This window comes from Choloepus didactylus, chromosome 1 (assembly GCF_015220235.1).
Source record: "Choloepus didactylus isolate mChoDid1 chromosome 1, mChoDid1.pri, whole genome shotgun sequence".
Classification (NCBI taxonomy): domain Eukaryota; kingdom Metazoa; phylum Chordata; class Mammalia; order Pilosa; family Megalonychidae; genus Choloepus; species Choloepus didactylus.
This window is the reverse complement of record NC_051307.1, coordinates 195,120,217-195,145,570: the sequence shown is the minus strand read 5'-3', so window position 1 is coordinate 195,145,570 and position 25,354 is coordinate 195,120,217. Positions and strand designations below refer to the sequence as shown.

General features: G+C 48.1%; 2 protein-coding genes and 1 long non-coding RNA gene across 6 annotated transcripts in view; 2 read left to right on the top strand and 1 right to left on the bottom strand.

Annotated features, from left to right (window-relative positions):
- Positions 1–1,071: 1,071 nt before the first annotated feature.
- On the top strand, positions 1,072–23,228 carry LOC119543478. The gene is made up of 3 exons (XR_005218591.1): positions 1,072–2,908; positions 20,366–20,493; positions 21,092–23,228. It is a non-coding gene; the product is annotated as an uncharacterized LOC119543478 (long non-coding RNA).
- LOC119543448 (5-beta-cholestane-3-alpha,7-alpha-diol 12-alpha-hydroxylase) lies at positions 3,520–6,631 on the top strand. The gene has a single exon (XM_037848280.1). The coding sequence runs from the start codon at positions 3,588–3,590 to the stop codon at positions 5,091–5,093; it is 1,506 nt and encodes a 501-aa protein (XP_037704208.1). The 5' UTR covers positions 3,520–3,587; the 3' UTR covers positions 5,094–6,631.
- The window catches only part of ACKR2 (atypical chemokine receptor 2), a 54,912-nt gene continuing 40,325 nt past the window's right edge, over positions 10,768–25,354 (bottom strand). The window contains exons 1-3 of one of the 4 annotated variants that reach the window (XM_037848298.1): positions 24,229–24,413; positions 23,713–23,775; positions 10,768–13,913 (exon numbers count right to left, since the gene is read on the bottom strand). In XM_037848298.1, coding sequence (XP_037704226.1) covers positions 12,724–13,875 — 1,152 coding nt within the window. In that variant the 5' untranslated portion in view covers positions 13,876–13,913; positions 23,713–23,775; positions 24,229–24,413 and the 3' untranslated portion in view covers positions 10,768–12,723. Of the gene's footprint in view, positions 13,914–15,073; positions 15,118–23,712; positions 23,776–24,228; positions 24,414–25,354 lie in introns of those variants that run through there. The other 3 variants (XM_037848292.1, XM_037848314.1, XM_037848305.1) reach the window with 3 other exon arrangements.

The window sequence follows — 25,354 nt, the reverse complement described above, 5'->3', positions numbered from 1 at the left end:
AATCCAGAGAGAAGTGTCCCAATATAGGAACCAGGGCAGGTAAATAGAACTCTCAGGTAAGGGCCCAGTTGCTCTGCCCAATATTCTGGGCCATCAATGGAATGAGAAGACACGGCACGGGACAGGACCAGAAACCCGCGTGAGCCCTGTCTAGAGGGGAACTCTACCTATACCCCTGTCCACTATGGAATGTGAGAATGAGGTGAGCCTGAAAAGACATCCAAAAAAGGACATGAAGGACAATTGACATGATGCAGCTGCCGGGCTAATGACGTGAGAACTCCAGCGGCGTGGGCCGCGGTAGGGGTTACGCCCAGCGCAAGTGTTGGGAATCACGGTGGCGGGAGAGAAGGCGACAGCTCCCTCTGCACGTCCTCTCCCAGGCCCGGACCCACTCATTTACTGATAGCTCCGCCAAATGACTGACACACAACGCCGCGACACGAAACTCCGCAGGTCCACAAACAAAAGGTGTCTCCAGAAAGGAGACTCCCCACCACGCCCACCTACAGCCACCACCTTGGAGGTGGCGGAACCGGAAGCGCGTCACCGCCTTCCGGATCTTGGGCCTGTGTCCTCTCTAACATGCCCGGAGGCCGCCTCGTTGGTCCTTCTGGACCTCCCGGCTCATCACTGTAACCCCGCCCACACCCGACGGCGGATCTGCGGCCAGAGAGGCCCAAGGCCTGAGGTGAGCCGTTGGGTTCTTGGTGCTCGCACAGGGTCGCTCGGGTCGACCCTTCCGGAGGCCTGGAGAGAGAGGGGCAGCCGCGTGGGCCGACTCCCCAGCTTCCTCCGAGGGAGAACCAGTATTTACTGACCGCCCCTACGGCTGCCCCTGAGTGGGTCCCCCGGGGCTGAACCGGATGCCAGGGGTGGCTGGACGAGCTGGAGTGGAATGGGGTCAGTGCAGCCTAAGAAGTAAAAGGCCGAATTCGCGACCGCACCCCAGGAGCCTTCTCTCTTGGCTCCCGGGGTGACTCTGCTCCCCCAACCCCTGCATCAGACAAGCCTGCATCATGCCCTTCAGGGCTCTCACCCCCCTTCCGTGCCATCACCCCCCCCCCCCCCCAACCACCAAGCCAATACCACTTTGGACATGGCCTTGCCAGTCCTTCAGGCCTCCACTTAATTACCATCTAATTAGTGTGGCCTTCCTGAATCCCCTGCTCCTTAAGAGTTCTGCTCTTCTTTTCAGCTCTTAACACAATTGTAATTATATAATTTTCCAGCAATGTTTAACATCTTTCTCCCTCTGATCTTAAACTCCAGATGGCAGGGACCATGTGTATCTCAATCACGGCTGTATTCTCGGTCCTAGTAAACTTTCTGGTGTATAAATATCTGTTGAATGGCTAGATGGGGTGGGGCTTCTCTGAGGAGAGAGGGAAGGAAGGAATGAGTGGGTTTGAATGAATGAATGAAGGTGAGAATGAATGGAAAATGGCACTGCAGTCCATTAAAACCTGAGGGACAAAGTTCAGCTCATTGGAGATGACCCACAATTTCAGACTGGATTGTGGATTCTAAGGCTGAGGAGAGGAGATGGTGCTAAGAACTTGTTGTGGTTACTCTGGGCAATCAAAGAGCACCTCCTGGAGACAGAGTGTGGATGTTTCAAGCTCCTTCCCAGGGGGCGCTGCACAAGGTAGAGGGAGCTCACTCAGGAGGGTAAGTTGAAATATTATGATTGGCTGAAGAGGCAAAGTCCCTGTTTGCAGGTTATGGGATGTTAAAGAGTAACTTGTGGTTTATCAAAGCTGGTTGAATTGAGTCTGAAACTCACTATTATGAGTAGAATTGCCCCCCCCCCCCAAAATGATATGTTGAAGTCCTAACCCCCATTCCTCAGAATGTGACCTTATTTAGAAATAATGTTGTTGCAAATGGACTTAAACTTAAGATGTAGCTATACTGGCAGGCCCTAATCCACTATGATTGGTGTCCTTATAAGAAGAAGAGAACAGACAGACGAGTCAAAGAAGGTGGCCGTTGAAGATGGAGGCAGAGACTGGAATTACACTGCCACAAATCCAGGGACTCCTGGGACCACCAGAAACCAGAAAAGAGGCATGAAATCTCTAGACATTTCAGAGGGAGCACGACCCTGCCAACACCTTGATTTTGGACTTCTAGCCTCCAAAACTGTGAAGACAATAAATTTCTGTTGTTTTAAGCCAGGCAGTTTGTGGTACTTTGTTAGGGACGCCCTAGGAAATGAATACACTCACCAATTGCAACAATGGCCTAGACTGATTGACTGAAGCCTTGGAGTCAATGGCACAGCTCTCTACTTGGACCTGCTGTCAGGAACCTGGCCTTACACCTCACAGAAGACTCCCAGCTCACCTCAGCGTCCAATCCAGAGCACCTGTCAGAGAAGTCTCCACTGCACTCAGAGCCTCAGTTCCTCACGGTAAAATAAAGCAATTGGTTGGAGATCTCAATGTCACTGATGTTTCATAATTCCAGGATTCTGCCCCAAACAGTTCTTCTTGTTAGACAAGTGTTTAGGCAAGCCAGATGGGAAATGGGAGCCAGTTGAGGAGGTGGGGAAAAACTCTGGGTGGGAAGCATAGATTCTGAGATCTGAGCCTCTACTTGAAGGATCCTTGGTCCACCAAGCTCTGTGGGCCTCCTCAGCTGGATACATTCACACTCTATCCAGAGATCAAATTGGTTTCCCTCCACCAGCTCAGTCTTCTCAGGGCCTAAAGCCCCAGCATCGGTGCTTCTCCTTTGGGTAGGATGTTGAAAGCCCCTGTGGGAGGATATGCATTCATTATTACTTAATGTTGACTATGTGCTCTGAGTACACAGAGTTCAGAGCAAACATGACTCCAATAAGGCTCCTCAGTAAGTGGCTTTCAGACCAGAGGTGAAGACAAGCTTGGGAAAGGAGGAGGAGGTAGGCACAAGGGTGCCAGCGGGTCCATGGGAGGTGGCGAGAGGTATGGGAAAAGGCTTTGGGATATGAGCTGACATTTACCAAGCCAGACACTGTTCTAAGTGGTTTGCAGGGATTATGTCTTTTCATCTCACAACAGCACCTAGTCCCCTATGAGGGACTATTTCACAGATGAGGGAGCAGAGGCACAGTGTGGTTAAGTAACTTGCCTGAGGCTTGAGTTGAGTCTTTTAAGGATGAGGAAGGAGTTCTGCTGAATGAGCTAGCAAATAAAATGAATAAATGAAAGGGCATGTAAATAAAGGTATAATGGTCAGTAAGTCATGGGGGAAGAGTCAAGGAACACTTCATGGAGAAGGTGCTGGAGCTGAGTCTGAAATGTTCAGAATAAGCCTGAAGCTGGTGAGGAGGCTATGAGCAAAGCAAGAGGCTTTCTTCTGGGCTTCCTCTTGGCCCTTATTCCTCCTTCCACATCACCAAGCTCTGGTAAGTGCTAAATCCAGGGGAACATTTTGCTGCCAGGTACTGTGTCACTGGTTATTTACTGCCACCTGCAGCCACAGGGCAAGGTCCAAATGGACATACCTTTCCTTCTCTGATTTGTCAAGGCCTCCCAGAGCTCTTCTGGCACTCAGAGAACAATCTGTGTGTCCAGATCTCAACCGGGAACAGCACAGTCATGGTGCTGTGGGGCCCGGTGCTGGGAGCCCTGCTGGTGGCCATTGTGGGGTATCTGTTCCTTCCTGGGCTGCTCCGGCAACGCAGACCCCAGGAACCTCCTCTGGACAATGGCCCCATACCCTGGCTGGGCCATGCCCTGGCTTTCCGGAAGAATATGTTTGAATTCCTGAAGCGCATGTGGGCCAAACATGGGGATGTGTTCACAGTGCAGCTGGGTGGCCAATACTTTACCTTTCTCATGGACCCCCTCTCCTTTGGACCCATCCTCAAGGATGTGCAGAAAAAACTAGACTTCGAGCAGTATGCGAAAGAACTTGTGCTAAAGGTATTTGGATACGATTCAGGGCAGGGTGACTACCGGATGATACACTCAGCCAGCACCAAGTACCTGATGGGGGATGGCTTGAAGGATCTCAACAAGGCCATGCTGGACAGCCTGTCCTTAATAATGCTGGGTCCCAACAGCCAGAGCCTGGATGCCAGTAGCTGGCATGAGGATGGTCTCTTTCACTTCTGCTACAACACCTTGTTCAAGGCCGGTTACCTGAGCTTGTTCGGCTACACGAAGGACAAGGAGCAGGACCTGATACAAGCAGAGAAGGTATTCGTGGAGTTCCGCAAGTATGACCTCCTGTTCCCCAGGTTTGTTTACAATCTGCTGTGGCCCCGGGAGTGGATAGAAATAGGTTGGCTCCAGCGTTTCCTCCGCAAGATGCTTTCTGTGGAGCACAACCTGGAGAAGGATGGCATAAGCAGCTGGGTCTGCTACATGCTTCAGCGCCTAAGGGAGCAGGGAGTGGTCCCGGCCATGCAGGACAAGTTCAACTTCATGATGCTCTGGGCTTCCCAGGGGAACACAGGGCCTGCCTCTTTCTGGGCCCTCTTGTTCCTCTTGAAGCACCCAGAAGCCATGTGGGCTGTGAAGGAGGAGGCCACCAAGATCCTGGGTGAGGGTAGACTGCAGGTCGGACAGTCCTTCAGCTGTGAGTTAAGTGTCCTGCAACACACCCCGGTGCTAGACAGCGTGATGGAGGAGACACTGCGCCTGGGGGCTTCACCCACCCTCCTTAGGGTGGTCCACGGTGACCAAGTCCTAAAGATGGCCAGTGGGCAGGAGTACCTGCTCCGCCACGGAGACAAGCTGGCCCTCTTCCCCTACCTCTCGGTGCACATGGACCCCGAAATCCACCCCGAGCCCACTGCCTTCAAGTATGATCGCTTCCTCAACCCCGACGGCAGCCGCAAAGTGGACTTCTACAAAGGAGGCAAGAAGATCCACCACTACACCATGCCTTGGGGCTCGGGCGTCTCCATCTGCCCCGGGAGGTACTTTGCCCTCAGTGAGATGAAGCTCTTTGTCCTGCTCATGGTCACACAGTTTGACATGGAGCTGGTGGACCCTGACACACCTGTGCCACCCATCGACCCCCGGCGCTGGGGCTTTGGCACCACCCAGCCCAGCCATGACGTGCGCTTCCGCTACCGCCTGCGGCCTCCTGAGTGAGCTCGGCCGAGCCTGCCACATCCCTGGCCTCTCGCCCCTCTGCAGCCCTGGTTCCCACTGGCCACCCCTCCCTCTGGTCCTGGGGCACCCCTCCTTCTGTCCTGGTTGTCCTCCTCACTCTCTGGCTTCCTAATCAGCTCACAGGCTTATCATGCTCTCTTTGAAATACCCTCTTTCACAATGGGTTCAGCAGAATACTCCTTTCGTAGGAAATCCAGTGGAAGGGGGGAATATCCGTGGGCAAATCAGCATGAGAGATGACGGCTGCCTTAAGAAGTCCTATAGTACAGAACTGTTCCATGCAACAGTGTTGCAGATTTCATTCTCTGCCCTCCCCACCCCTCTTCCCCCCACACCCACACATATTTCCACATCCTATGGAATTCATGTTCCAGAGTAGTGTGTCCAAAAGAAATTATAAATTTCTTTATAATTATAAGTTATAAATGTATAATTATAAATTTCCTAGTAGAAACAGTTAAAAAAGTAAAACGGGAAATTCATTTTTACCATCTATTTCATTTAACCCAATATATCAAAAGTATTATCACTCCAACATGTAATCAATATAAAAAATATCAATGGAATACTTTCATTCTTTTTCTAGTACTGTCTTCAAAATCTGATATGTACTTTACCCTTGCGGCACTTCTTGGTTCAGACTGGCCACGTCCCAAGGCCCCACTAGTCACATGCGGCCAGTGGCTGCAGAGGTGGAGCAGGTCTGGGAAACGCTGCCTTTGAGGTGGAGTTAGTCAAGGTCCTTCCTTCCTCAGCGCCCTTATCTCCTGTCTGAACCCTGTCCTGGGGTGGCCTCAACCCCACCCTTGGTTTCTACAACCACCGTGGAGTTCAGGGCTCTGCCCTGAACCATCCACTTCCCCTGATTTTCCTGCCTCTCTCTGTTCTGGATACTCCCATCCACCCTCTCCCCCAAGGCAGATACCTAAGAGGCACCCTCCTCTCCTCCCTCTCTCACCCATTTACAATCAGTCCTGTCAGCTCTGCCCTCAGCGATGCCTCCAAAATGTGTCCCCCCTCCCCACTTCCTCTGCCGTCCAAACTCACACCTCCACATTTCTCTCCACACCAGCTTCTGCCCACCTCCGTCCCATGGTTCACACTATTGCCAGAGGCCTTTTCCCCAAAGCACCTCTGATTATCACTCTTTTCCTCTTCTGGTTCCCCATCGCCCCTCAAACACCTGACCTTTAAGATTTGCCACAGTCTGCCCCCTAATTGCTCAAAGTGAATGCAACTTTGCCAACTTTTTCCAATGGAGCCATTCCTAAAGGAGGGGTGTTGCTTCTCCTGCCCGCCCCAGCGCCAGCTACTCCTGGAAGCCTTCTTAGATCGCACCCTGCCAGAAATGGCACTGTTTCACAGCAATCTGTTATGTGTTGCTGCTTTCTGTGTCCTGCTTTCCTCTCCCTGCTCCCAGCCCCAGACTGAAGCCCACTAGGGTTTGGTGTCTTCTTCATTCATCTCTGATGCCCAAGCCCCTAAATGGAGATTAAAGTATAGAAACCTGACTCTCAGTCTTGGCTAACTTTCTTCATGCCCCCAAATCATTTCCTTCCCCTTCCTCTAGCCTTAGCTTTCTAGCCTTTGAAATGGAGGTAATTCCCACGGCTAGGTGTGCTTGCCAGGGCTGAGAGAGGGGAAGATGCTGCTGCTGTCAGAGTCACAGCCTGCTGATGGCAGGGCCCTGGCAGGAGCTAGGACAGGAGGGCAAGATTGTGGTGGTTGGTGGAGCATTCTGGAGAAGGGAGGCCCAGGCAGTAGGGAAGTTCTCACCCCCAGGCAAGGACCACCCAGTGGGGCTTCTCTCTTCTACCTGCACCTCACATCTCTAACTGCCCCTTTCCCTTCCCCTGGGGATGCCTGTTCTGCCCTGAGTTTTGCCAGGATTGTGGGCTATTAGAATAAGTGGGGGCCTGAGCTGGGGGCAGGAGTCTGTCCCCACTAGCTATGTGACCCTGAGCTAGTGCTTGCCTTTCTCTGGGTCTAGCTGCCCTAAAATGACAAGGTTTTCCTGAAGCCTCCTAGATCTCTGACTGGCTGGGAGAAGCTAGGACATCCCATCCTATTCTACAAGGGCCCAGGGGCACAAGGAAAAGGTTTGGGGTGGGGGGCATGGAAGGAGGAGATGGAGGCTGGGAAGCATCCCTGGGGAGCTCACCAATGACCTTGCACATGGCCAGGCCCTGTGCCCAGACCAGGCTTAGGAGAGGGGGCAAGAGGACATGGGATCCCCACACACCTCCTTGGCCCTGTCCGGTACTGCATCCCCTCCTATTCCTTGCACGTAAGAAAACATGCCCCAGGGGAATAGTCTTGACTAGGCTGGAGCAGGGCTGAGGGCCTGAGTCCACTGAGTCAGGACCAAGAGGTTTCAGCTGGGAGTGACCAGAGCAGATCTCCAAGGAACAGCCTGGACCCAGTGGCCTGAGTTTGAGAGCCCCAGAGGGTATGCCTGCGGCCGAGGGAAGCCTCAGTGGGTCAGACGGGAGAATACAGGTGCATCATCCCCCAGTCAGGGTCAGGAATGTACCATCACAATAAGCCACCCAGGAAGCAGTGATCTCCCCAGCGTTCAGAGTGTGCAAGTAGAGGCCAATGCCTACTTGCTGACAAGGGAGGGATCTGTGGCCTCAAGTCCTTTCATCAAAGGCTCCTATGGTTCCACATCCCCCACGGTATGGGAACTGCTGGAGGCCACCTCTACAAGACCCACCCTCCCTTCCCTGGCAGTGGCCTCGAAGCACAGAAAGACTGAGACCTGCACGGATGCATCTTGTCGCTACTTGCCCTGACCCAGAAGACCTATCCCTATTCCTCATTTCAGCTACAAATTTGTTCTCCCTTTCACCATTTTCCTCATCAAGCCTCCCAGAAAAGCCCACTATATGTGTTCTCTCTGAGGACAGCTTGTAACAGAGCAAGATCAGGGATGACTCTCCAGTGGTGGAATTTCAGGCGATTGGGAAAGAAAAGTGGTATTTTTCTCATAGGCAGTAACTGCTCACATCACATTTCATGGGGTCAAGGGCAGGCAGCAGCCCTGCTCCCAGGCAAAGCCATTCCTGCACTTCTCCCTGAGTCAGCCTGGGGCAGAGTCCACCTTGCTTCAGAGCCCAAAAGCCAAGGGAATTCTAGGGGCTTTCTTGAGATCCCTGGAGAAGGGTTGAGTAGTGTAGAGAGGGAGCCAGGCTTTGTCAGATCTTTGGGGAAACTAAGAGAGCAGCAGGTATATGTGTTACTAGAATAAAAAGTTTTTTTAAAAATCCATGGAATTGCACTATACAGTGAATCCTAAGTTCAACTATGGACTATATATGGTTAATGGTACAATTATTAAAATGTGCTTTCATCAATTGTAACAAATACACCAATGCAAGGTATTAATAGTAGGGTGGTAAATGGGAACACTGTATTCAATACATGATTCTTCTGTAACCCCCAACTTCTCTAATAAAAAGAGAGAGAGAGCAGCAGGAGAGAACAAAGTCCAGGCTGGGAAGTAGGATTGGGTAAAGAGGGCTTCATCCTGGCCTGGTGGGAAAAGCCCACCCCCAACTCATACCTTGACTAGTGACCAGCTTGCTTTCTTGCAAACAGCACTGGGTCAAAGTCCTCCCTGTGGTCAGCTGTAGTATACAGCACCTAGGACAGTGAGAGGGACCAGTGGGCCACCTGAGGCCAGCCCTACCACTCCCCTTTGGGCAGAGGCTTCAGGGTGCTTCTTATCATACCCCTATCTGTTTGCAGAGAGCTCACATATAGGAACAAATAGAAAACCTGCAGGCACATACCCAGACCCACCTGGACACAGTGACATATTCATATCAGATCTGCTTACACAGATATATGTAATATGCGCAATCCACACAGCAACATGGACACATGCCTGCAGACTTACAGACGCACATGTACGCACACACCCACACACACAATCTGCCAATGCAGACAAGCCCTGCCAGGTGCCCTTGCCTGACAGATTGCCCCACCCTATTCTGTGAGTCAAGGGCCCAAAGGCAGAAACTCTCGGTCCCTACACCGTGTTGGTTCAGCTCAAGATGTGTCTCACCAGCCAACCTGGCATGTGGTCAGGACTGAGGTCCTTTGTGGGGCAAGATTTCAGAAGCTCTAAAATAGAAACCCGCTCCCCATGACCTTAAACAAACTGCCACCTTTGGATCCAGAACTTCATTTCCTAGAGGTCCGAGGGAACTCAATAGTCCTTCCTGGGTGTGAGGAATCTGGAGGCATGAGGAGAGAGAACTGAAGGTGCCAGAGCTGAAAGATATGGGGGGTGGGGTGGGGAGAGGGCTGGAGTAGAAGGCACAGAGTGAGGAGACAACATCCAAGGACAGTCCTGCTCATGACACACGTACAGTGATTTTGGACCACCTGAAGCTCAGGGGAGGAGAGGAATTGACTGCCTGCTCAATTCTCCATACACTCAGCCATACACTCAGAAAAATACTTATTGAGTACCTACTACATGCCAAGCAGTTTAAATACCAGTAGTGCAGATTTTACACATGCCCCTGTCCTCATGGAGCTTACATTCACCCAGCCATCTGTTCTCCTACCCTCTGCACTGTGAGCCAGGCTCTGGGCTGGGCTTTGCAGGACAGATACTGCAAGGCATGGACAGGTTGTGCAAGTGGTTCTGTGAGGTGGGGGAAAGCAGTGATCTCTTTAGATAGTCTGGAAAGAGGGCATCGCTGTGGGCTCCTTAGGGAAAGGTTTTTCAGAGGATGTGTCAGAGGGCAGAGGTGATGTGAGGATGCCCACCCTAGACACAGAAAGAAAAATCCCTAGGCAGGGGATATTAATCAGGAATCCTTAGGTTGCAAGTAACAAAAAACACGACCCCAAAGTGGAAAGGACTTTATTGGTTCACATAACTGACAAATCCCTAATTGGAATGAGCTTCAACTATGCCTTGATTTTAGGGTTCAAACACTGCCTCCAGGACCTTCTCACTTACTTGCACAACCTCTCCACCATCTGAGGTCCAGGTTTGTGAGGGAGCAGCTCCAGACCTCACATCCTCTTGGCTTCAGTTTCATGCCTCTGTTCTAGCATGTTCACATTGCATTTCATTAGTTCTGACTGGGTCATACAAGTGCCCATCCCTGAACAAATTACTGTGGCCAGGGGAATGAGAGGCCATAATTGGCCCAAGTCCCATGCTCTGCCCCACCCTCACCCAAAGCACAGAGTAGAGTGACTAAGGAGTGGTTTCCCAGAATAAAAGGGGTTAAGTTAGGTTTTGGTTTGCTAAAGCTGACAAAATGCAATAGACCAGAAATGGACTGGCTTTTAACCATGCGGATTTGTTAGCTTACAAGTTTGCAGTTCTGAGGCTGTGGAAAATGTCCAAATTAACACATCAACAGAACAATACCTTCTCCCCAAAGACCGCTACTGGTGAGCCTGGGCTCCTCTGTCAGATGCAAAGCACAGGGTGATGGTTCTTCTCTCCCAGGTTTCATTGCTTCCAGCTTCTGGCTTCGGTGGGATGCATGTTTCTCTCCCTTAGCTTCTGTCTCTCTTAATTTCTCTGGGGCTTTTCTCTAAACTTCTCTGGGGCCTTTTTTTCTGTCTTTTATCCTCTTAAAAAGGACTCCAGTAAGAGGATTAAGACCCACTTTGAATGAGTTGGGTCACATCTCAATTGAAACAACCTAATCAAAAGGTCCCACCCACAATAGTTCTACACCCACAGGAATGTATTAAAAGGGATCTTTTCTGGGGGACATACAGCTTCAAACTACCATGAGTTACAAGACAAGGGTGACTGGATGCTTGGCTGGAAAACGATCCCTATTCCATGAGGGAGATGGCATGAGCAAAAGCTAGACGTGGGAGTATGCAGGAAAAACAAGGGCATCCTGGAAGTGAAAAGGGGAGTGGAGGAGTGTAAGGCTCAGAAAGTGCATTAAATTCTATTTGCCAAATCCCTGGCCTTGAAGTCAGCCATAGATTTGTACTTGATTTTGCAGGCTCCAGGGCTCCATAAAGGCTTTGGAGGCAAAGGAGAGATAGAGGACATATCTTCCCAGCCCGTGGGGAACACAGGGTTCACTCTGCCTACCTCTTGCAGCCTGCCCATATCCCAGGCAGTCCTTTGGGCAGAGCATCTCCATCGCCTCCCTGCCCCTCCTGATTGCCAGACCCTGGAGCTACCATTAAGACTACCACGATGGTCTTTTAAACCAGATTTCCGCCAGCAGAACTAGCTACAGGGAAGTGGGGAGCCTGGTGGGTGAAGGGAAGGTGCTCCTCCTGCACCCATAGATTTCACAACCACTTACTGAAAACTTGCTATTACATGCCAGGCCCTGTGCCAGGTGCTTGCATCCATCAGTGAGCCAAACCAAGATCCCTGTCCTGGGGAGTTTGCAGGGGTAGTGGGGCAAGCGATAAACTTTACTAAAAAGCGAATCCTATTGAATGTTAGAAAATGTTGTTTCCTAGGGCTGCTGTAACAAAGTACCACGAACTGAATGGCTTAAAAAAGCAAATTTATTGTCTCATAGTTCTGGAGGCTAGAAGTCTGAAATCTGTAGGGACCTCTTCTAGGTCTGGTGGTTTGCCAGCAGCCCTTAGGCTTCTATCTCTGCCTCATTCATCACATGACGTCCTCCCATCATCTGTCTGTACCCCTCTCCCCTTCTTCTAAGAACAAATGGTTATATTGGCGTCAAGCCCACCCTAATCCAGTTTGGCTGTATCTTTAACGTAAAACATCTGCAAAGACCCCATTTCCAAATTAGGTCACATCCAGAGGACTGGGGGTTAGGGCTTGAACTTGCCTTTTGGGGGGACACAATACATTCCATAACTGACAGAGATAAGTGCTATTGAAAAAAAATTAACAATAGAGCAGAGGAGGGGAGATCAGGAGCACCAAGGTCAGGCAGGTTGTTTACTAAATAGGGAGGACAGGGGGTGCCTAATTGAGAAGGTGAGATTGAGTCAAGACCTGAGGACTGCGAGCCAAGCAGACGCCTGGGGAAAGAGCATTCCCGTAGGAGGAAAGAGCTAGAATAAAGACCCTGGGGGTGTGGCCTGGAAGATTTGAGAAGCAGCATAGAGGTTAGAGTGCCTGGAGCAAAGGGAGCTGGAGGGAGCATGATGGGGCTGAGACCAGAAAGGAAAGGCGGAAGAGGGCAGATCAATAGCCTTTGTGGGGGTCACTCTTAAGGACCTGGGTTCTCCTCCTAGGAAGGTGGCAGTGATGGCTGAGGAGTGGCGTGGTCTGATTTAAGTGTTTTAAAGGTTCACAGTGGCTGCTGTTTGAAGATTAGACACCAGAAGAGCAACACTGGAAGCATGGAGGTCACCTGGGGAATGATTGCAGCAATTCAGGCAAAAGAGTGTGTTGTTCTGTAAGCAAGTGAAGAAGGTGGAGGAAAAAGGTGACAGTGAGCATTCCATCAAATGCTGCTGATGGTTGAGAACCAAAAATGGACCATTAGATTTAGCAACATGGTCACTGGGGACCTTGGCAAGAGCAGTTTTGCTGGAGTGATGGAGGTGGATGCCTAAAGGAGCTCGTTCACAGAGCTCAGTCCTGTTGGCTCTTGCTAGCCTGTGGGAGGGCCACTCTACCTTAATTTTTTCCCACATCCCCCTTGTTGGGGGAGCCCTCTGCCTGCCTTTTCCCAAGCTCATTCATGTTGGTCATTTCTTCTTGGGCAGTGAGCCTGCTGCTCTCAGAAGAGCTGGGCAGGGAAGCCTGGGCAGTGCCAGGTGCCAGCTGCCGTCTGAGCACAGTGGCCAGGAAGGCCTTCAGGTACCAGCGGAAGCGGCGGCTGGAAAAGGCATAGAGGATGGGGGTGAAGCAGCAGTGAAGGAAGGCGATGCTCTCCGTCACCTGCAGGGCATAGTCCAGGTGCTGGCTGACCTTGCAGTCCCCGAAGACTTGCAGGTCCAGGAGCGAGTGCAGAAACAAGGTGAGGTTGTACGGAAACCACAGCACGAAGAAAGCCACCACCAGGGCTGCGGCCATCCTTAGAGCCCGGCTCTGGCCTGGGGGCCTCAGCCTGACCAGGACACAGCCAATGCGGGAGTAGAAGAAGATCATGGCAAGGAGTGGAAGCAGAAATCCCAGGAGGATCTGCTGGAAGCGGAGAAAGAGCTTCCAGACAGTCCCATGCCCACCAAAATCTGCATAGCAGTTCCACACACCCTTGGGGTTTTCATGTGTCTGCACAAAGACCATATCAGGAATGGAGATGGCCAGGGCCACGGCCCACACCATGAAAGCAAGGAGCAGGCTCTTGGCCCGTGTCCTCAGCCTATGGTAGGGCTGAGCATGGACGATCTCCAGGTACTTGTCCAGGCTCATGCAGCTAATGAAGAAGATGCCACTGTAGAAATTAATGGTATAGAGAGTGCTCACCATCTTGCACAAGAAATTCCCAAAGACCCAATGCCAGGCCACGGAGATGCCCCAGAAGGGCAGCGTCACCACAAACAGGAGGTTGGAGATGGCCAAGTTCAGCAGGTAGACCTCAGCCATCTGCCTGTGAGGCACGTATCGGAGCAAGACCACAAGAAGAAGCAGGTTCCCAGCCAGGCCGAACACAAAGATCAGGCTGTAGAAGATGGGCAGGAAGACTTGGCCAAAGGACAGCACCTCATCCTTCCTGCAGAGCATAAAGGCCACTTCATCCAGGTAGTCAAAGTAATAGAAGGAGCTGCTGTTCTCTGAACTGGTGTCCTCGGTGGGAAGCAGCAGGGGGGAGGCAGTGGTAGCCATGTCAGGGAGGACTTGCTCAGTCCTGGAGTTCTTCAGATCTGAGGGTGGTGTGAGAGAAATTACATGGTGAAAGCAGGTATTCTCTATCTCCCTGCAAGCCACTTTTACTACTTCCCTGTGGTGTCCTACAGGCTCTTCAAATCTATTAGCGGTAACTGCAATTAAGAGCATGAACTTTGGGAGCCTGACTCGGCCACTTAGTATTTATATCATCTTGGCAAGAGACTTAACCCTTAGGGGTTTTCATAGTATTCAGTTATTTAATCAGGGGTCTTCTTCTTTATTTTCTCCCTCATCATTTAAAAAGATCTGCAATGTTTTCTTCCTTGTGTAGCTTATAATTACTTTTTAAAATAAAGAGCTTATCTTCAGAAGGGGTTGTTTTATCTATGAATGCCCAAGTGTCCATTCTGGCTGTAAGTTCTTTTAACTTCTATTAACTGGAGATTTCCCTTGCTTTCAAGTCCAGCTATGTATTAACATTTTAAAAAATATTTTACACAGTATTTCTGTTTGTAGCAGGAGAGTGTGATCCACCATGTTAATGCACTCAGAACCTAATCTTTCCATGCCTTAGTTTCCTCATCTTTAAAATGAGAATAATAGGGGTGATGTCATCAACATGGTGACATAAACAGCTATTGAAAATTCCTCTCCAGAGATTCAATGAAAAAGAGGACAATTCTGAATTGTTTGAAACTCTGGAGGAGGATATAGACTGGAGAAGGACTGTGCGGATGCCGAATTGAAGAAAGAGAAGAAATATCAGGTAGGAATCTTCCACCCCAGACCAGCCAGTCCTCTCCCCTCCCCCTCACTTGGGCTCAGTGTGGGAAAGGCACAGAATCAGCAGATGGGAACCCTCCCACCAGGAACACTGATTTTAAAATCTCTCACAGCAGTGAGACATACCCCCACTGTTTGAAGATCCAGGGGACAGGGGAGGACAATTCAAGGCCCAGGTCTGTGAGGGACAAAGAAACTGAGAAAATGTGGACAGCGACTGTATTTCCAGCCCTGTGTCTGAAAACCTTTCCCCCACCTTTGAGGGAAGCAGCAGCCAGTGGCCATTTCTTTGCCTTAGGGACAGCTAGAGTTGGGTCAGCCAAGGGAGTACTCTGCTACAGATGGAGCCCCACATCAGTTCAGATTTTTTCTGGCATAGTGAAGGCATAGGAATCCTGCAGTTTCAGCTCACCTGTATTTAGTTGGAGCCTGTGCTCAGAGGCAAAGCAGCCTCTAGGGATGATTCCATTCCAAACAGTGCCATCTGCTGGACAGTCCAGAAAGTGCAAGGGAATAGAAGCCCTTTTAAAAAGATGCATCAGACCCTTCATTAGGACCACAGGAGCTGCTCTACATGCTCTGCACAGAAACCCAGCCCCATTTTAGCTGAGAAATATGGACAACGCAACTGTCAAAACAAGGCTATAAAACAGACTGCTGACTGGTGAAAAACAGAGCACCACTGGAAGCCAGTAGATCTATATTACCGCACACAGTGAACTTGCCAGGGTCCCAGTGCCTACCTCCCATCCCTGTGGCAGGCCATAGTGGCTGCCTGATTTGGGGGGAAGACTGGGAACAGAGCCAATCTGACAACTGGCCAGCAAGAGAAACAAAGAAATAGAGAGATCAAAACAAAAACAAAAACAAAAAACAAAAAACAAAAAAACAAAAAAACAAAAAACAAAGAAAACCCAAATCAAAAGAGAGAAAACAACCTCCAGAATAAACTAACCAAGAAAATCAGATGCCTAGACAGTAAAAAATCATGAGCTACACCAGGAAACCTGAAGACATGGCCCAGCCAAACAAACAAACTAACATCTCAACTGATATTCAAGAGTAGAAACAACAAGTTAAAGATGTTCACACAAATCTTCTAAATCAAATCAATGAGTTGAAAGAAAATGTGACAAAAGAGATGAAGGATATAAAGAAGACACTGGGTGACCATAAGGAAGAATTTGAAAGCTTGAGAAAACAAATGGCAGAACTTAAGGGAATTAAAGGCACAACAGAAGAGATGAAAAACACAATGAAGACATACAACAGCAGGCTTAAGAGGCAGAAGAAAGGATTACTGAACTAGAGGACAGAACATCTGGAATCCTACACACAAAAGAAGAGATAAGGAAAAGAATGGAAAAATATAAGCAAGAGCTCAGGGAACTGAATGACAACATGAAGCACATGAATACACGTTATAGGTATCCCAGAAGGAGAAGAGAAAGGGGGCAGAAAGAATAATACAAGAAATAATCAATGAAAATTTCCCAAATCTTATGAAAGACATAGAATTACAGGTCCAAGAAGTGCAGCAAACTCCAAACAGAATTGATCCAAACAGACCTACTCCAAGGCACTTATTAATCAGATTGACAAACGTCAAAGACAAAGAGAGAATTCTGAAAGCAGCAATAGAAATGCAATCCATCATATACAGGGGAAGCTCAACAAGTCTAAGTGCAGATTTCTCAATAGAAACCATGGAGGTAAGAAGGCAGTGGTATGATATATTCCAGATACTGAAAGAGAAAAACTGCCAACCAAGAATATCTGGCAAAACTATCCTTCAAAAATGAGGAAGAATTTAAAATATTTACAGATCGACAGATACTGAGAGAGTTCATGAACAGGAGCCCTCCTTTACAAGAAATACTAAAGTGAGTGCTACAGACAGGAAAATACAGGAGACAGAGGTTTGGAGAAGAGTGTAGAAATGAAGATACCAGGAGACAGAAAGAGGGTAAAGATCAGGCATTTGATGCTGAAGGAGTACAGAATGTTCAACAGGATTGATTGTACAGATTCAGAAATGGATAGCACAATATTAGGTGATGGTAGCACAATATTGTAAGTACACTGAACAAAGATGACTGTGAGTGTGGTTGAAAGAGGAAGGTTAGGGTCATGTAGGACACCAGAAGGAAAGATAAAGGATAAAGACTGGGACAGTGTAACTTAGTGAAACCTGGAATGGTCAATGATTATGACTGAATGTACAAATATAAGAATGTTTTTACATGAGGGAGAACAAATGAATGTCAACTTTGCAAGGTGTTAAAAATGGGGTGGTATTGCAGAAAAATATAATCCATGCAAACTAGAGTTAATGGTAACAGTAATATGCTTCCATTAATTATAACAAAGACATTATACCAAAGCTAAATGTCTATAAGAGCGGGACATAAGGGAGAGGTATGGGATTCTTAGCATTACGGTTGTTGTGTGACTTTTTTATTGTACTTTATTTTAATTTTATTTTTTCTTTTGTTGCTTTTCGGTTGTCATTTTTTTCTTTCTTTTTCTTTTTTCTCCTCTTCTTCTTTCTTTGTGGAAGAAATGGAAATGTCCTCATATGGATGGGGTGGTGAATGCATAACTAGGACTAAGGTAAATCAGACTAAAGAGTAAAGAAGGATGTTGATGGTATTTTAAAACTTCAACTTCGGTGTAAGACCAAAGGAAGAGATGTTTATTAGGGAAAATCTATATTTTTTGGATTACACTATATAATTTAATATGTATGGTCAAATTATTCAAACAACATAATAACATAGAATGTTAAACAGGGAGTGAAATCTGGTTGGTTTGTTCAGGTTAGCGTGAAGCCCCGATACATCCCAGAGTAATTTGGGCATAGTATAAAAATGTATTTGCAAATCTCCCTTGAGGGACTGGGGGAAAATGTGGAAATATTAAATTTCCCCATCTGGGGAATTAATGATATTCTCATGAGCATTGGGGGCTACCAATTTAGAAGGCCAAGCCCTCAATTTTGGGACTTGCCCATATGAAATTTGTTACTGCAAAGGAGAGGCTAAGCCTACTTAAAATTGTACCTAAGAGTCACCTTCAGAGAACCTCTTTTGTTGTTCAAATGTGGCCTCTCTCTCTAAGCCATCTCTGCAGGTAAATTCACTGCCCTCCCCTTACATGCGACATGACTCCCAAGGGTGTAAATCTCCCTGGCAACATGGGATATGACTCATGGGGATGAGCTTGGCCCTAGCATTGTGGGATTGAGAAAGCCTTCTTGGACCGAAAGGGAATAAAAGTGAAACAAAATAAAGTTTCATTGGCTGAGAGATCTCAAATAGAGTCAAGAGGTCATTCTGGAGGTCCTTTTTAGTTTTTAGTGTATTGGAATAGCTAGAAGGAAATACCTAAAACTATTGAATTACAACCCAGTAGGCTTTATTCTTGAAGACGATTGTATAGCAATGTAGCTTACATGGTATGACCATGTGATTGTGAAAACCTTGTGGCTTCCACTCTCTTTATCCAGTGTATGGACAGATGAGTAGAAAAATGAGGATAAAGAGTAAATGAATAATAGGGAGGGATGGGAGGATGGTTATGGGGTGTTTTGGGTGTTCTTTTTTACTTTGACTTTTATTCTTATTCTTCTTTGTGTGTGATAATGAAAATGTTCAAAAATTAATTTTGGTGATGAATGCACAGCTATATAATGGTACTGTGAACAACTGATTGTACACTGTGGATGATTGTATGCTTTGTGAACATATCTCAATAACATTGAAATATTTTAAAAATATTCTATTGTAAAAAAATGCAAAAAAAAAAAAAAACCACGAGAATAATAATAATGTCTTCCTGTGGGGTTCTCATGAGGTTTAAGTGTGATAAATGTGCAGCACTTCAAGCTCTACGAAGAGTGTGCACTCAGTAAGTGTTAGCTTATATTATTGCTTTGCCCAGAACTGGGCCCACATCCTCCCACCACCCTCTTCTCTCCTTGCCTGTCTGAGCAAATGGTACCACAGACTCCTCATTCAACTAAGACTGAAACATGGGACACATACCAGATTCCTCCTTCACTCCCTTCACTTCCACCCAGTCAGTCTCTACTTTCTTAATGCCTCTTGAATTGTCCATTTATCTCCAAGTCCCATAAGAATATGTGCAATGTGAAGGAGAGACTGAGCCTACTTACATTGTGCCTAAGAGTCTCCCCCAGAGAACCTCTTCGTTGCTCAGATGTGGACTCTTTAAGCCCATCTAAGCCCATGAGGCAGGTGAACTCACTGCCCTCCCCCTACATGGGACATGACTCCCAGGGGTGTAAATCTCCCTGGCAACATGGGACATGACTCCCCGGGATGAGCCTGGACGTGGCATCATGGGATTGAGAATGCATTCCTGATCAAAAGGGGGAAGAGAAATGAAACAAAATAAAGTTTTAGTGGCTGAGAGATCTCAAGTGGACTCAAGAGGTCACTCTGGAGGGCATTCTTATGTGCTATATAGATGTCCCTTTTTAGTTTTTAGTGTATTGGAATAGCTAGAAGGAAATACTTGGAAATGTGGAACTGCAACCCAGTAGCCTTGATTCTTGAAGGCAATAGCATAACTATGTAGCTTATATGGTGTGACTGTGTGATTGTGAAAACCCTGTGCCTCACACCCCCTTTGTCCAGTTTATGGACAGATGAGTAGAAAAATGGGGACAAAAACTAATGGAAAAATAGGGTGGTATGGGGGGAATGGAATGTCTTGGGTTTTCTTTTTCACTTTTCTTTTTTTGGAGGGTAAGAAAAAGGTTCAAAAGCTGATTCTGGTGATAAATGCACAATTATACGATGGTACTGTGAATAGTTGATTATACACTGTGGATGATTGTAGGGTACGTGAATATCTCTCAATAAAACTGTATAAAGGTTAAGCAAAAAAAAAAATTAGATTGTGGTGAGGGTTGCAAAACTCTGTACATTTACCCAAAAATATATATTTAATTTTATGAAAAAAAAGAATATATGCAATGTGCAACTTTGTAAATAAAGTTAAAACAAATGAGACCAAAAAATATACTTGGAAGGAGAACAAACAGATGAAAGGGAAAGCAGGAGAGTGACAAGAACAGAATTCAAGATGGCAGCTGCCTGTGAAGAAGCCGGAGGTCACAGAGATAGGGGCAGATCACTGTCCATGGCCTAGCTTCCTCCAGCAAAGTGGCTTCCCAGGTAGTTATCAAATAGAATGAATTTCTAAGAGAACCTCACATGAACCAGGGATGAGTCTGTCATGAATCAAGGTCTATGTATGCTCTATCCCATTCCTGTTTGACACCTTAGAATGTTCATGGGGGGAGGGGGAATTGGTTGTGGGGTGAGAGGAAGGAGAAATGAAATAAGTGGTTCAGGCAGATAATCAGACACAGCACCAGAAAGAGATCTGTGGTTCCTGGATGATAACAGGTGGAAAATAGAAATGCAATCAACTCCATACTGTACCTCTGCACTTTATTTTTTATTCTTTGATTCAAGTGAAGTTGAATTTTTTAATATGTTCAATGCCATTTGTATTTTTTCTGTGAATTATATATAATTTTAATGAGGTGAGGTTCTCATTTTTAAGTGGTCCTTATATAGTAAGAATTTTGACTTCTTTCATATATATTGCAAATATTTCCCCCAGTCCTTCCTGGTAGCAATTTGTGTTTTGTTTTGTTTTGTTTTTCCAGGTAGAATTTTGAAGGAGACATTGACTCAGGCTCTCAGCTGCCCCTCTAGTATCCATGACACTGATGGAAATATCTAGTACTTTAGAGGTGGAGCCTGTCCCGGAAGAGCCCTGAAGTCCCCCCACTCTGTGAGCCTCTACCCCCTCCTTGGGCTCCTGTCAAATGGCATCTGGGCCAGATGTTGGGGAAAATCATACACATGCCTTGTCCCCACCCTGGGAGCTCAGCCTGGGCGGCCTGGTCTAGGGCCCAGCTCTTCCTCTCCTGGCCTCAGGAGCTGGGCACCACGCTTTCCTCTCTTGGTCCTTAATTCCCCGCCTGTGCATCTGGGGGTCTCCTGTCCCCAAGACCCTCTCCTTCCTGGGCAGCAGCAAGGACACACCCAGCATGTTGCTGGTAATGGGAGTCTGTGAGCTGCTGGGTGCTGGGGAGGGCTGCTCTTCTGCTCTTGTACCCACTTTAGGGCCGATTAATCAGGGGCTGCCGATATTTGGACACCTGCCCTTCTGGGCTGTGAGCACTGACCTTGAGCCTAACCTCATCCAAACCTTCACTTTAGCAAACAACCGAGTCTGATAACTGCTTTGATCAAAGCCAGAGTCAGGGTCAGCATGCACCAGGCAAGGCCAGGCCACCTTTGAAGGGTTCTCTCCACCCAGAACACTCTGTCCCCTTCCCTCTCAGGTCCTCCAGCTCCCTGATCTTTCACTCTGGGAATTTTTCCAGGTCCTTCCAGCTTCTGAGGTCACCAGTGCCTCCCCTTACTTTCATCAATAATGTCAACAACGACAGCAACCAGCTCCCCTCATACACACAATACAATCAACTGGGCACTTTCACCCCCACTGTGGTACTCCTGGAAGGCAAACCAGGAAGGAGCAGTCAGCCCCATTTAACCCAGGAGCAAAGCAACTTTTCCAAGGTCATGCAAGGAGTCACTGGCTGAGCAGCATTTGAAACCCAGGTCTTTGGATTCCAGGCATGGCACCTTGTTCCTGGTCCCATCTCAGCCTCGGCCTCTGTTCTGCCCTACCCAGCAGTTACTAAAAAGAGTCACCTTAGAGGGACACAGAAGGCAGCTGTGACTTGGGCTCAAGAGCGCTGGATATGGCCCTGCTTGGCTGGTCTGGATGTTGGAAGTTCCATCCTTGGTGTGCCAAGGCTTTATTGTACCTCCTTGGGGAATGCAGTCTCCCTGTGGTAGTAGAATAATGGACCCCTAAAGAGATCTCCTCCTAATCTCCCAAACCTGTGACTGTTACCATATGTGGCAAAAGGGACTTTTGTGAGTGTGATTAAGTGAAAGATTTTTAGATGGAGAAATTTTCCTGGATTTTTTGGGTGTGTCCAACGTCATCACAAGGGTCCTTATAAGAGGGAGGCAGGAGAGTGGAGTCAGAGGAGACATGATGATGACAGTTGAGTCAAAGTGATGTGGCCACAATTGAAGGAATGCAAGCAGCCTCCAGAGGCTGGAAGAGAATCTCGGTACAGATTCTCCTTTAGAGCTCCCAGAAAGAATACAGCCTTGCTGATCCATTTTAGGCTTCTGACCTCTAGCACTGTAGCATAATGAATTAAGTTGTTTTAAGCCACTAAATTTGTCATAAATTCAACAGCAGCAATAGGACACTAATATACCTTCCATTGACCCTTCATGTCCTCAGCCTCTCAGAGTGAGGGAGGGAGAGAGCATCGTGCCCACCTCCTTCAAATTATAGGTGAGACCCAAAGAAGGGAAGCAACTTGAGGAAGGCACACAGTGAATAGTCAGTAGCCATGCTGTTCCTGACTGCAGTTCAGGTCTATGTTCACCCCACCTCTAACAGTCCCTCTGCCTATCCCCATTCTGCTTTTTCCTTTTTTGTTTTCACTTTTCCTTATTGCTTCACTTCATTTAACTGATCTAGCCACACCTTGCAAGAAATGAATTGGGGATGTGAGTCATTCATACCCTAGTGTGAATTAGCAGGTAATAAGGCAGACCTGGGGAAGCTGTGTAATGGGACTTTGGGGGACTCCAGAGAACTATACAGGGGTTGGGGAGGAAGGCTTCATGGAAGAGAGACAGCAAGGGCAAGGTCACCTGGCTTGCCCTACAATGAACCCGAGGGACACAGAGGCAAACCACGGCCTGTCTCTAGGGCATCACATCATCTTTTTGGCAACTTCCTGAGGCCACTGGGCTGGGCTGGCCCCAGCCTCAAATTCATGAGAACCTCTGCTGGAGCAGTAATGTCTCCTCCTGAGGATCCAGGGCTCACCTCCCCAGGCCTCTCAGAGAAGCTGCAGTGGAGGCAACGAGAGGGAGGATATTGCTACAACCATCTAAACAAGAGGCAGCCACGTTAGTTGAACTCCTATGAACTGAGGACTTACATGTAATTTTCTCATTTAATCCTCACCATAATCTGATGAAGCAGTACTATTACAATCCCCATTTTCCAGATGAGAGAACCAAGGCTTGGAAAGGTGAAGCCCAGTTGACCCCAGCCTCAGATCAGTAAATGATGGACCCAGGATGGAATGGCCATAGCAATACAAGGTGAAACTGGTGATCTCTCTCCAAAACCCCTCTCTCCATGTGAGCCAAACTTGGATTTGAAGAGTTAGACTCTGACGTGGGACTTCTGGCTCCAGCAATGAGTGCCAGAGAAGATTCGGGGCCAGTGACATGCTGGAGACAGCTTCTACTGGCTTGTGAGAGCCTCTTTCCAACTCTGCATTCACTGACATTAAGTTGCTAACCTGAAATTGGCCCTGGTAGAGAGTATTTACACCACAGCAAATGCTACAAATCAGATTTTGCCTCCCTCCCCTCCCCACTCCACACAGCCCCCTGTCCCCCACCCCAACCCCTAGAGCTAGTTGTTAAATGTTAAACCAGCATAGTGCTGATCAGAATCCTGTGGAACTCAACCTGTATCTGCCTGGCCTGCTATCTCCCTCCCTGTGTCTTCCAGCACCTTCCATCTTCCACAGCTGCCCTACCCCACCCTCCCACCCTCCACCACCCCCACCCCCACCGGCTAAGAGCCCTGAGGGCAGAGGCCACGTGCATGCGCTGCTCAGAGTGGACTTCAAACCAGTGAACAAATAAACAAGATCAAATACGACCCCTAAAGGCCACGCAAGCTTTCAAAACATAAAACCAAAAATGTCATATGAAATCATTTCCAGGGGACAATAAGTGTGCTTGCTTTCTTAGAATTTGGAAATCAGAATCCTCCTTTAAAGTGCAACCTAAATCCCCCTTCCCAGAAGCCTGCCCAGGCTCCCGGCCTGGTCACCCCACCCCTAGCTCCCCAAGCACTCACAGAAGGTCACTCCTCAGTCTTTGTACCCACCTCCTGCTAGACTGGGGATCCGTAGGGGTCAGAACTTGTCTCCAGGCCTCATTGGCACAGGGCCTGGAATCAGAGGGGTGTTCAATGAATGACAATGGAATTAATCAGCATGGGCTCCTCTCTGTTGCTCTTCTCCTCTCTCCACACGTTCCCTCCCCTGCTGGCGCCCTGGACACAGATGAGCCAAGACCCTCCTTCTGCAAGTTGTTTCCCCAGCCCCGGCCGGCCCTGCCCAGGGGCCTTGGGAGGCTGTGACTGTGGAGCGTGATCAGCCCAGAGCTCCCACTGTTTCCGCTTAAGCTGTGGTTCGAATGACTTCTCCAGCTGGCATAGTCTCCCTGGACCAGTGTCACAGGAGGTAGCCTTGTAGTCCCTACCTTGCTCCCACAATGGTCTCCTCCAACTGCTCTTGGGAGGATTGGGGTAGAAATAGGGTCCCAGGGCCTGGGCTCTGCCCTGGCTCAGCCTGGGATGGGCCCCCCTCCTGCCCTCTGCTCACAACTCTGGCATGCCCACCCTGCATTCCTGGCCCAGCTGTGGCTGGAAAAATTGAGGCAGGAGTTGTGGAGTGCTCTGACCACAGTATCTGGAGAAAACACTCTGGCCCTGGCAGAAGTACAGTCAAAGCATTAGGCACATGTGACAGAAACCCTGCCTTTGGGGCAATCAGTAACATATTAAACTCTAACCATGTATTTAAAAACAACAATATCCAGCACTTATATAGCACTTACTATGTTCCAGGCTCAGTCCTCAGAATTTTAAATGAATTAATTAATTTCATTCTTGCAATAACACTAGGAGCCAAGTACAATTATTATCTCTATTTTACATATGAGGAAACTGAGGCACAGAGAGGCTAAAGAACTTGCCCAAGGTCACACAGCTAGTATGTAGCAGATCTGGATTTGAACTCAGGCCCAGAGTCATCATGGATAGTGGCAAGGGGTGGAACAGGACACCTGGATGGAAGACTGGCTAGAAGGCTAGAGCCACACAGACGGAAAACTGGAGCAGGAACTCAGAGCCACACATGGAGGACAAGAGGAAAGAAGCCCCACACCCTAGGAATGGCACACCGGAAACAGGAACTCTTGGGGCAGAACCTGCTCTTGGCTTCACTGCTCAGTTTGGGTTGCTCTGGGGCTTAAACCTTCAGGCCCTGCTAGCCCTGAGACAAAAAGGCAGGGCTTACCTTCTGGAGCCCTTGACCTCCACAAGCCTGTTTTCTCATCCATAAAAACTGGGTAATGACACCAACAGCGAAAGATTTTGTGAGGATTAATTTTGATTAATTAATTTTGTTAATTGTAACAGCTACCACTGAGCCCTGACCATGAGCTGGGTGCTGGAGTAAGGCATATACATATATTAACTTCACCCTCACATTAACCTTAGAGAAGTAATTATTATTAGCCCCATTTTACAGCCAAGGTCCAGAAAGTTTGGGGAACGCCCAAGGTCACAGAACAAGTGTGTGGTAGAGCCAGGATTTGGAGCCAGAGTCTGCTTTTAAACTTTAAAATATGATGCCTCTTAAAGAAAATAATAAGCTGGTTGTGGCCCTCTCTCTCCAGCTTTGATTTAATGTACACAATGTCCTTATAAGATGGGTGCCACTGTCATACCCATTTTACAGATG

Excerpts from the sequence above, each read along its gene's own strand:
- LOC119543448 (XM_037848280.1), top strand. The coding sequence starts at position 3,588 with ATGGTGCTGTGGGGCCCGGTGCTGGGAGCCCTGCTGGTGGCCATTGTG.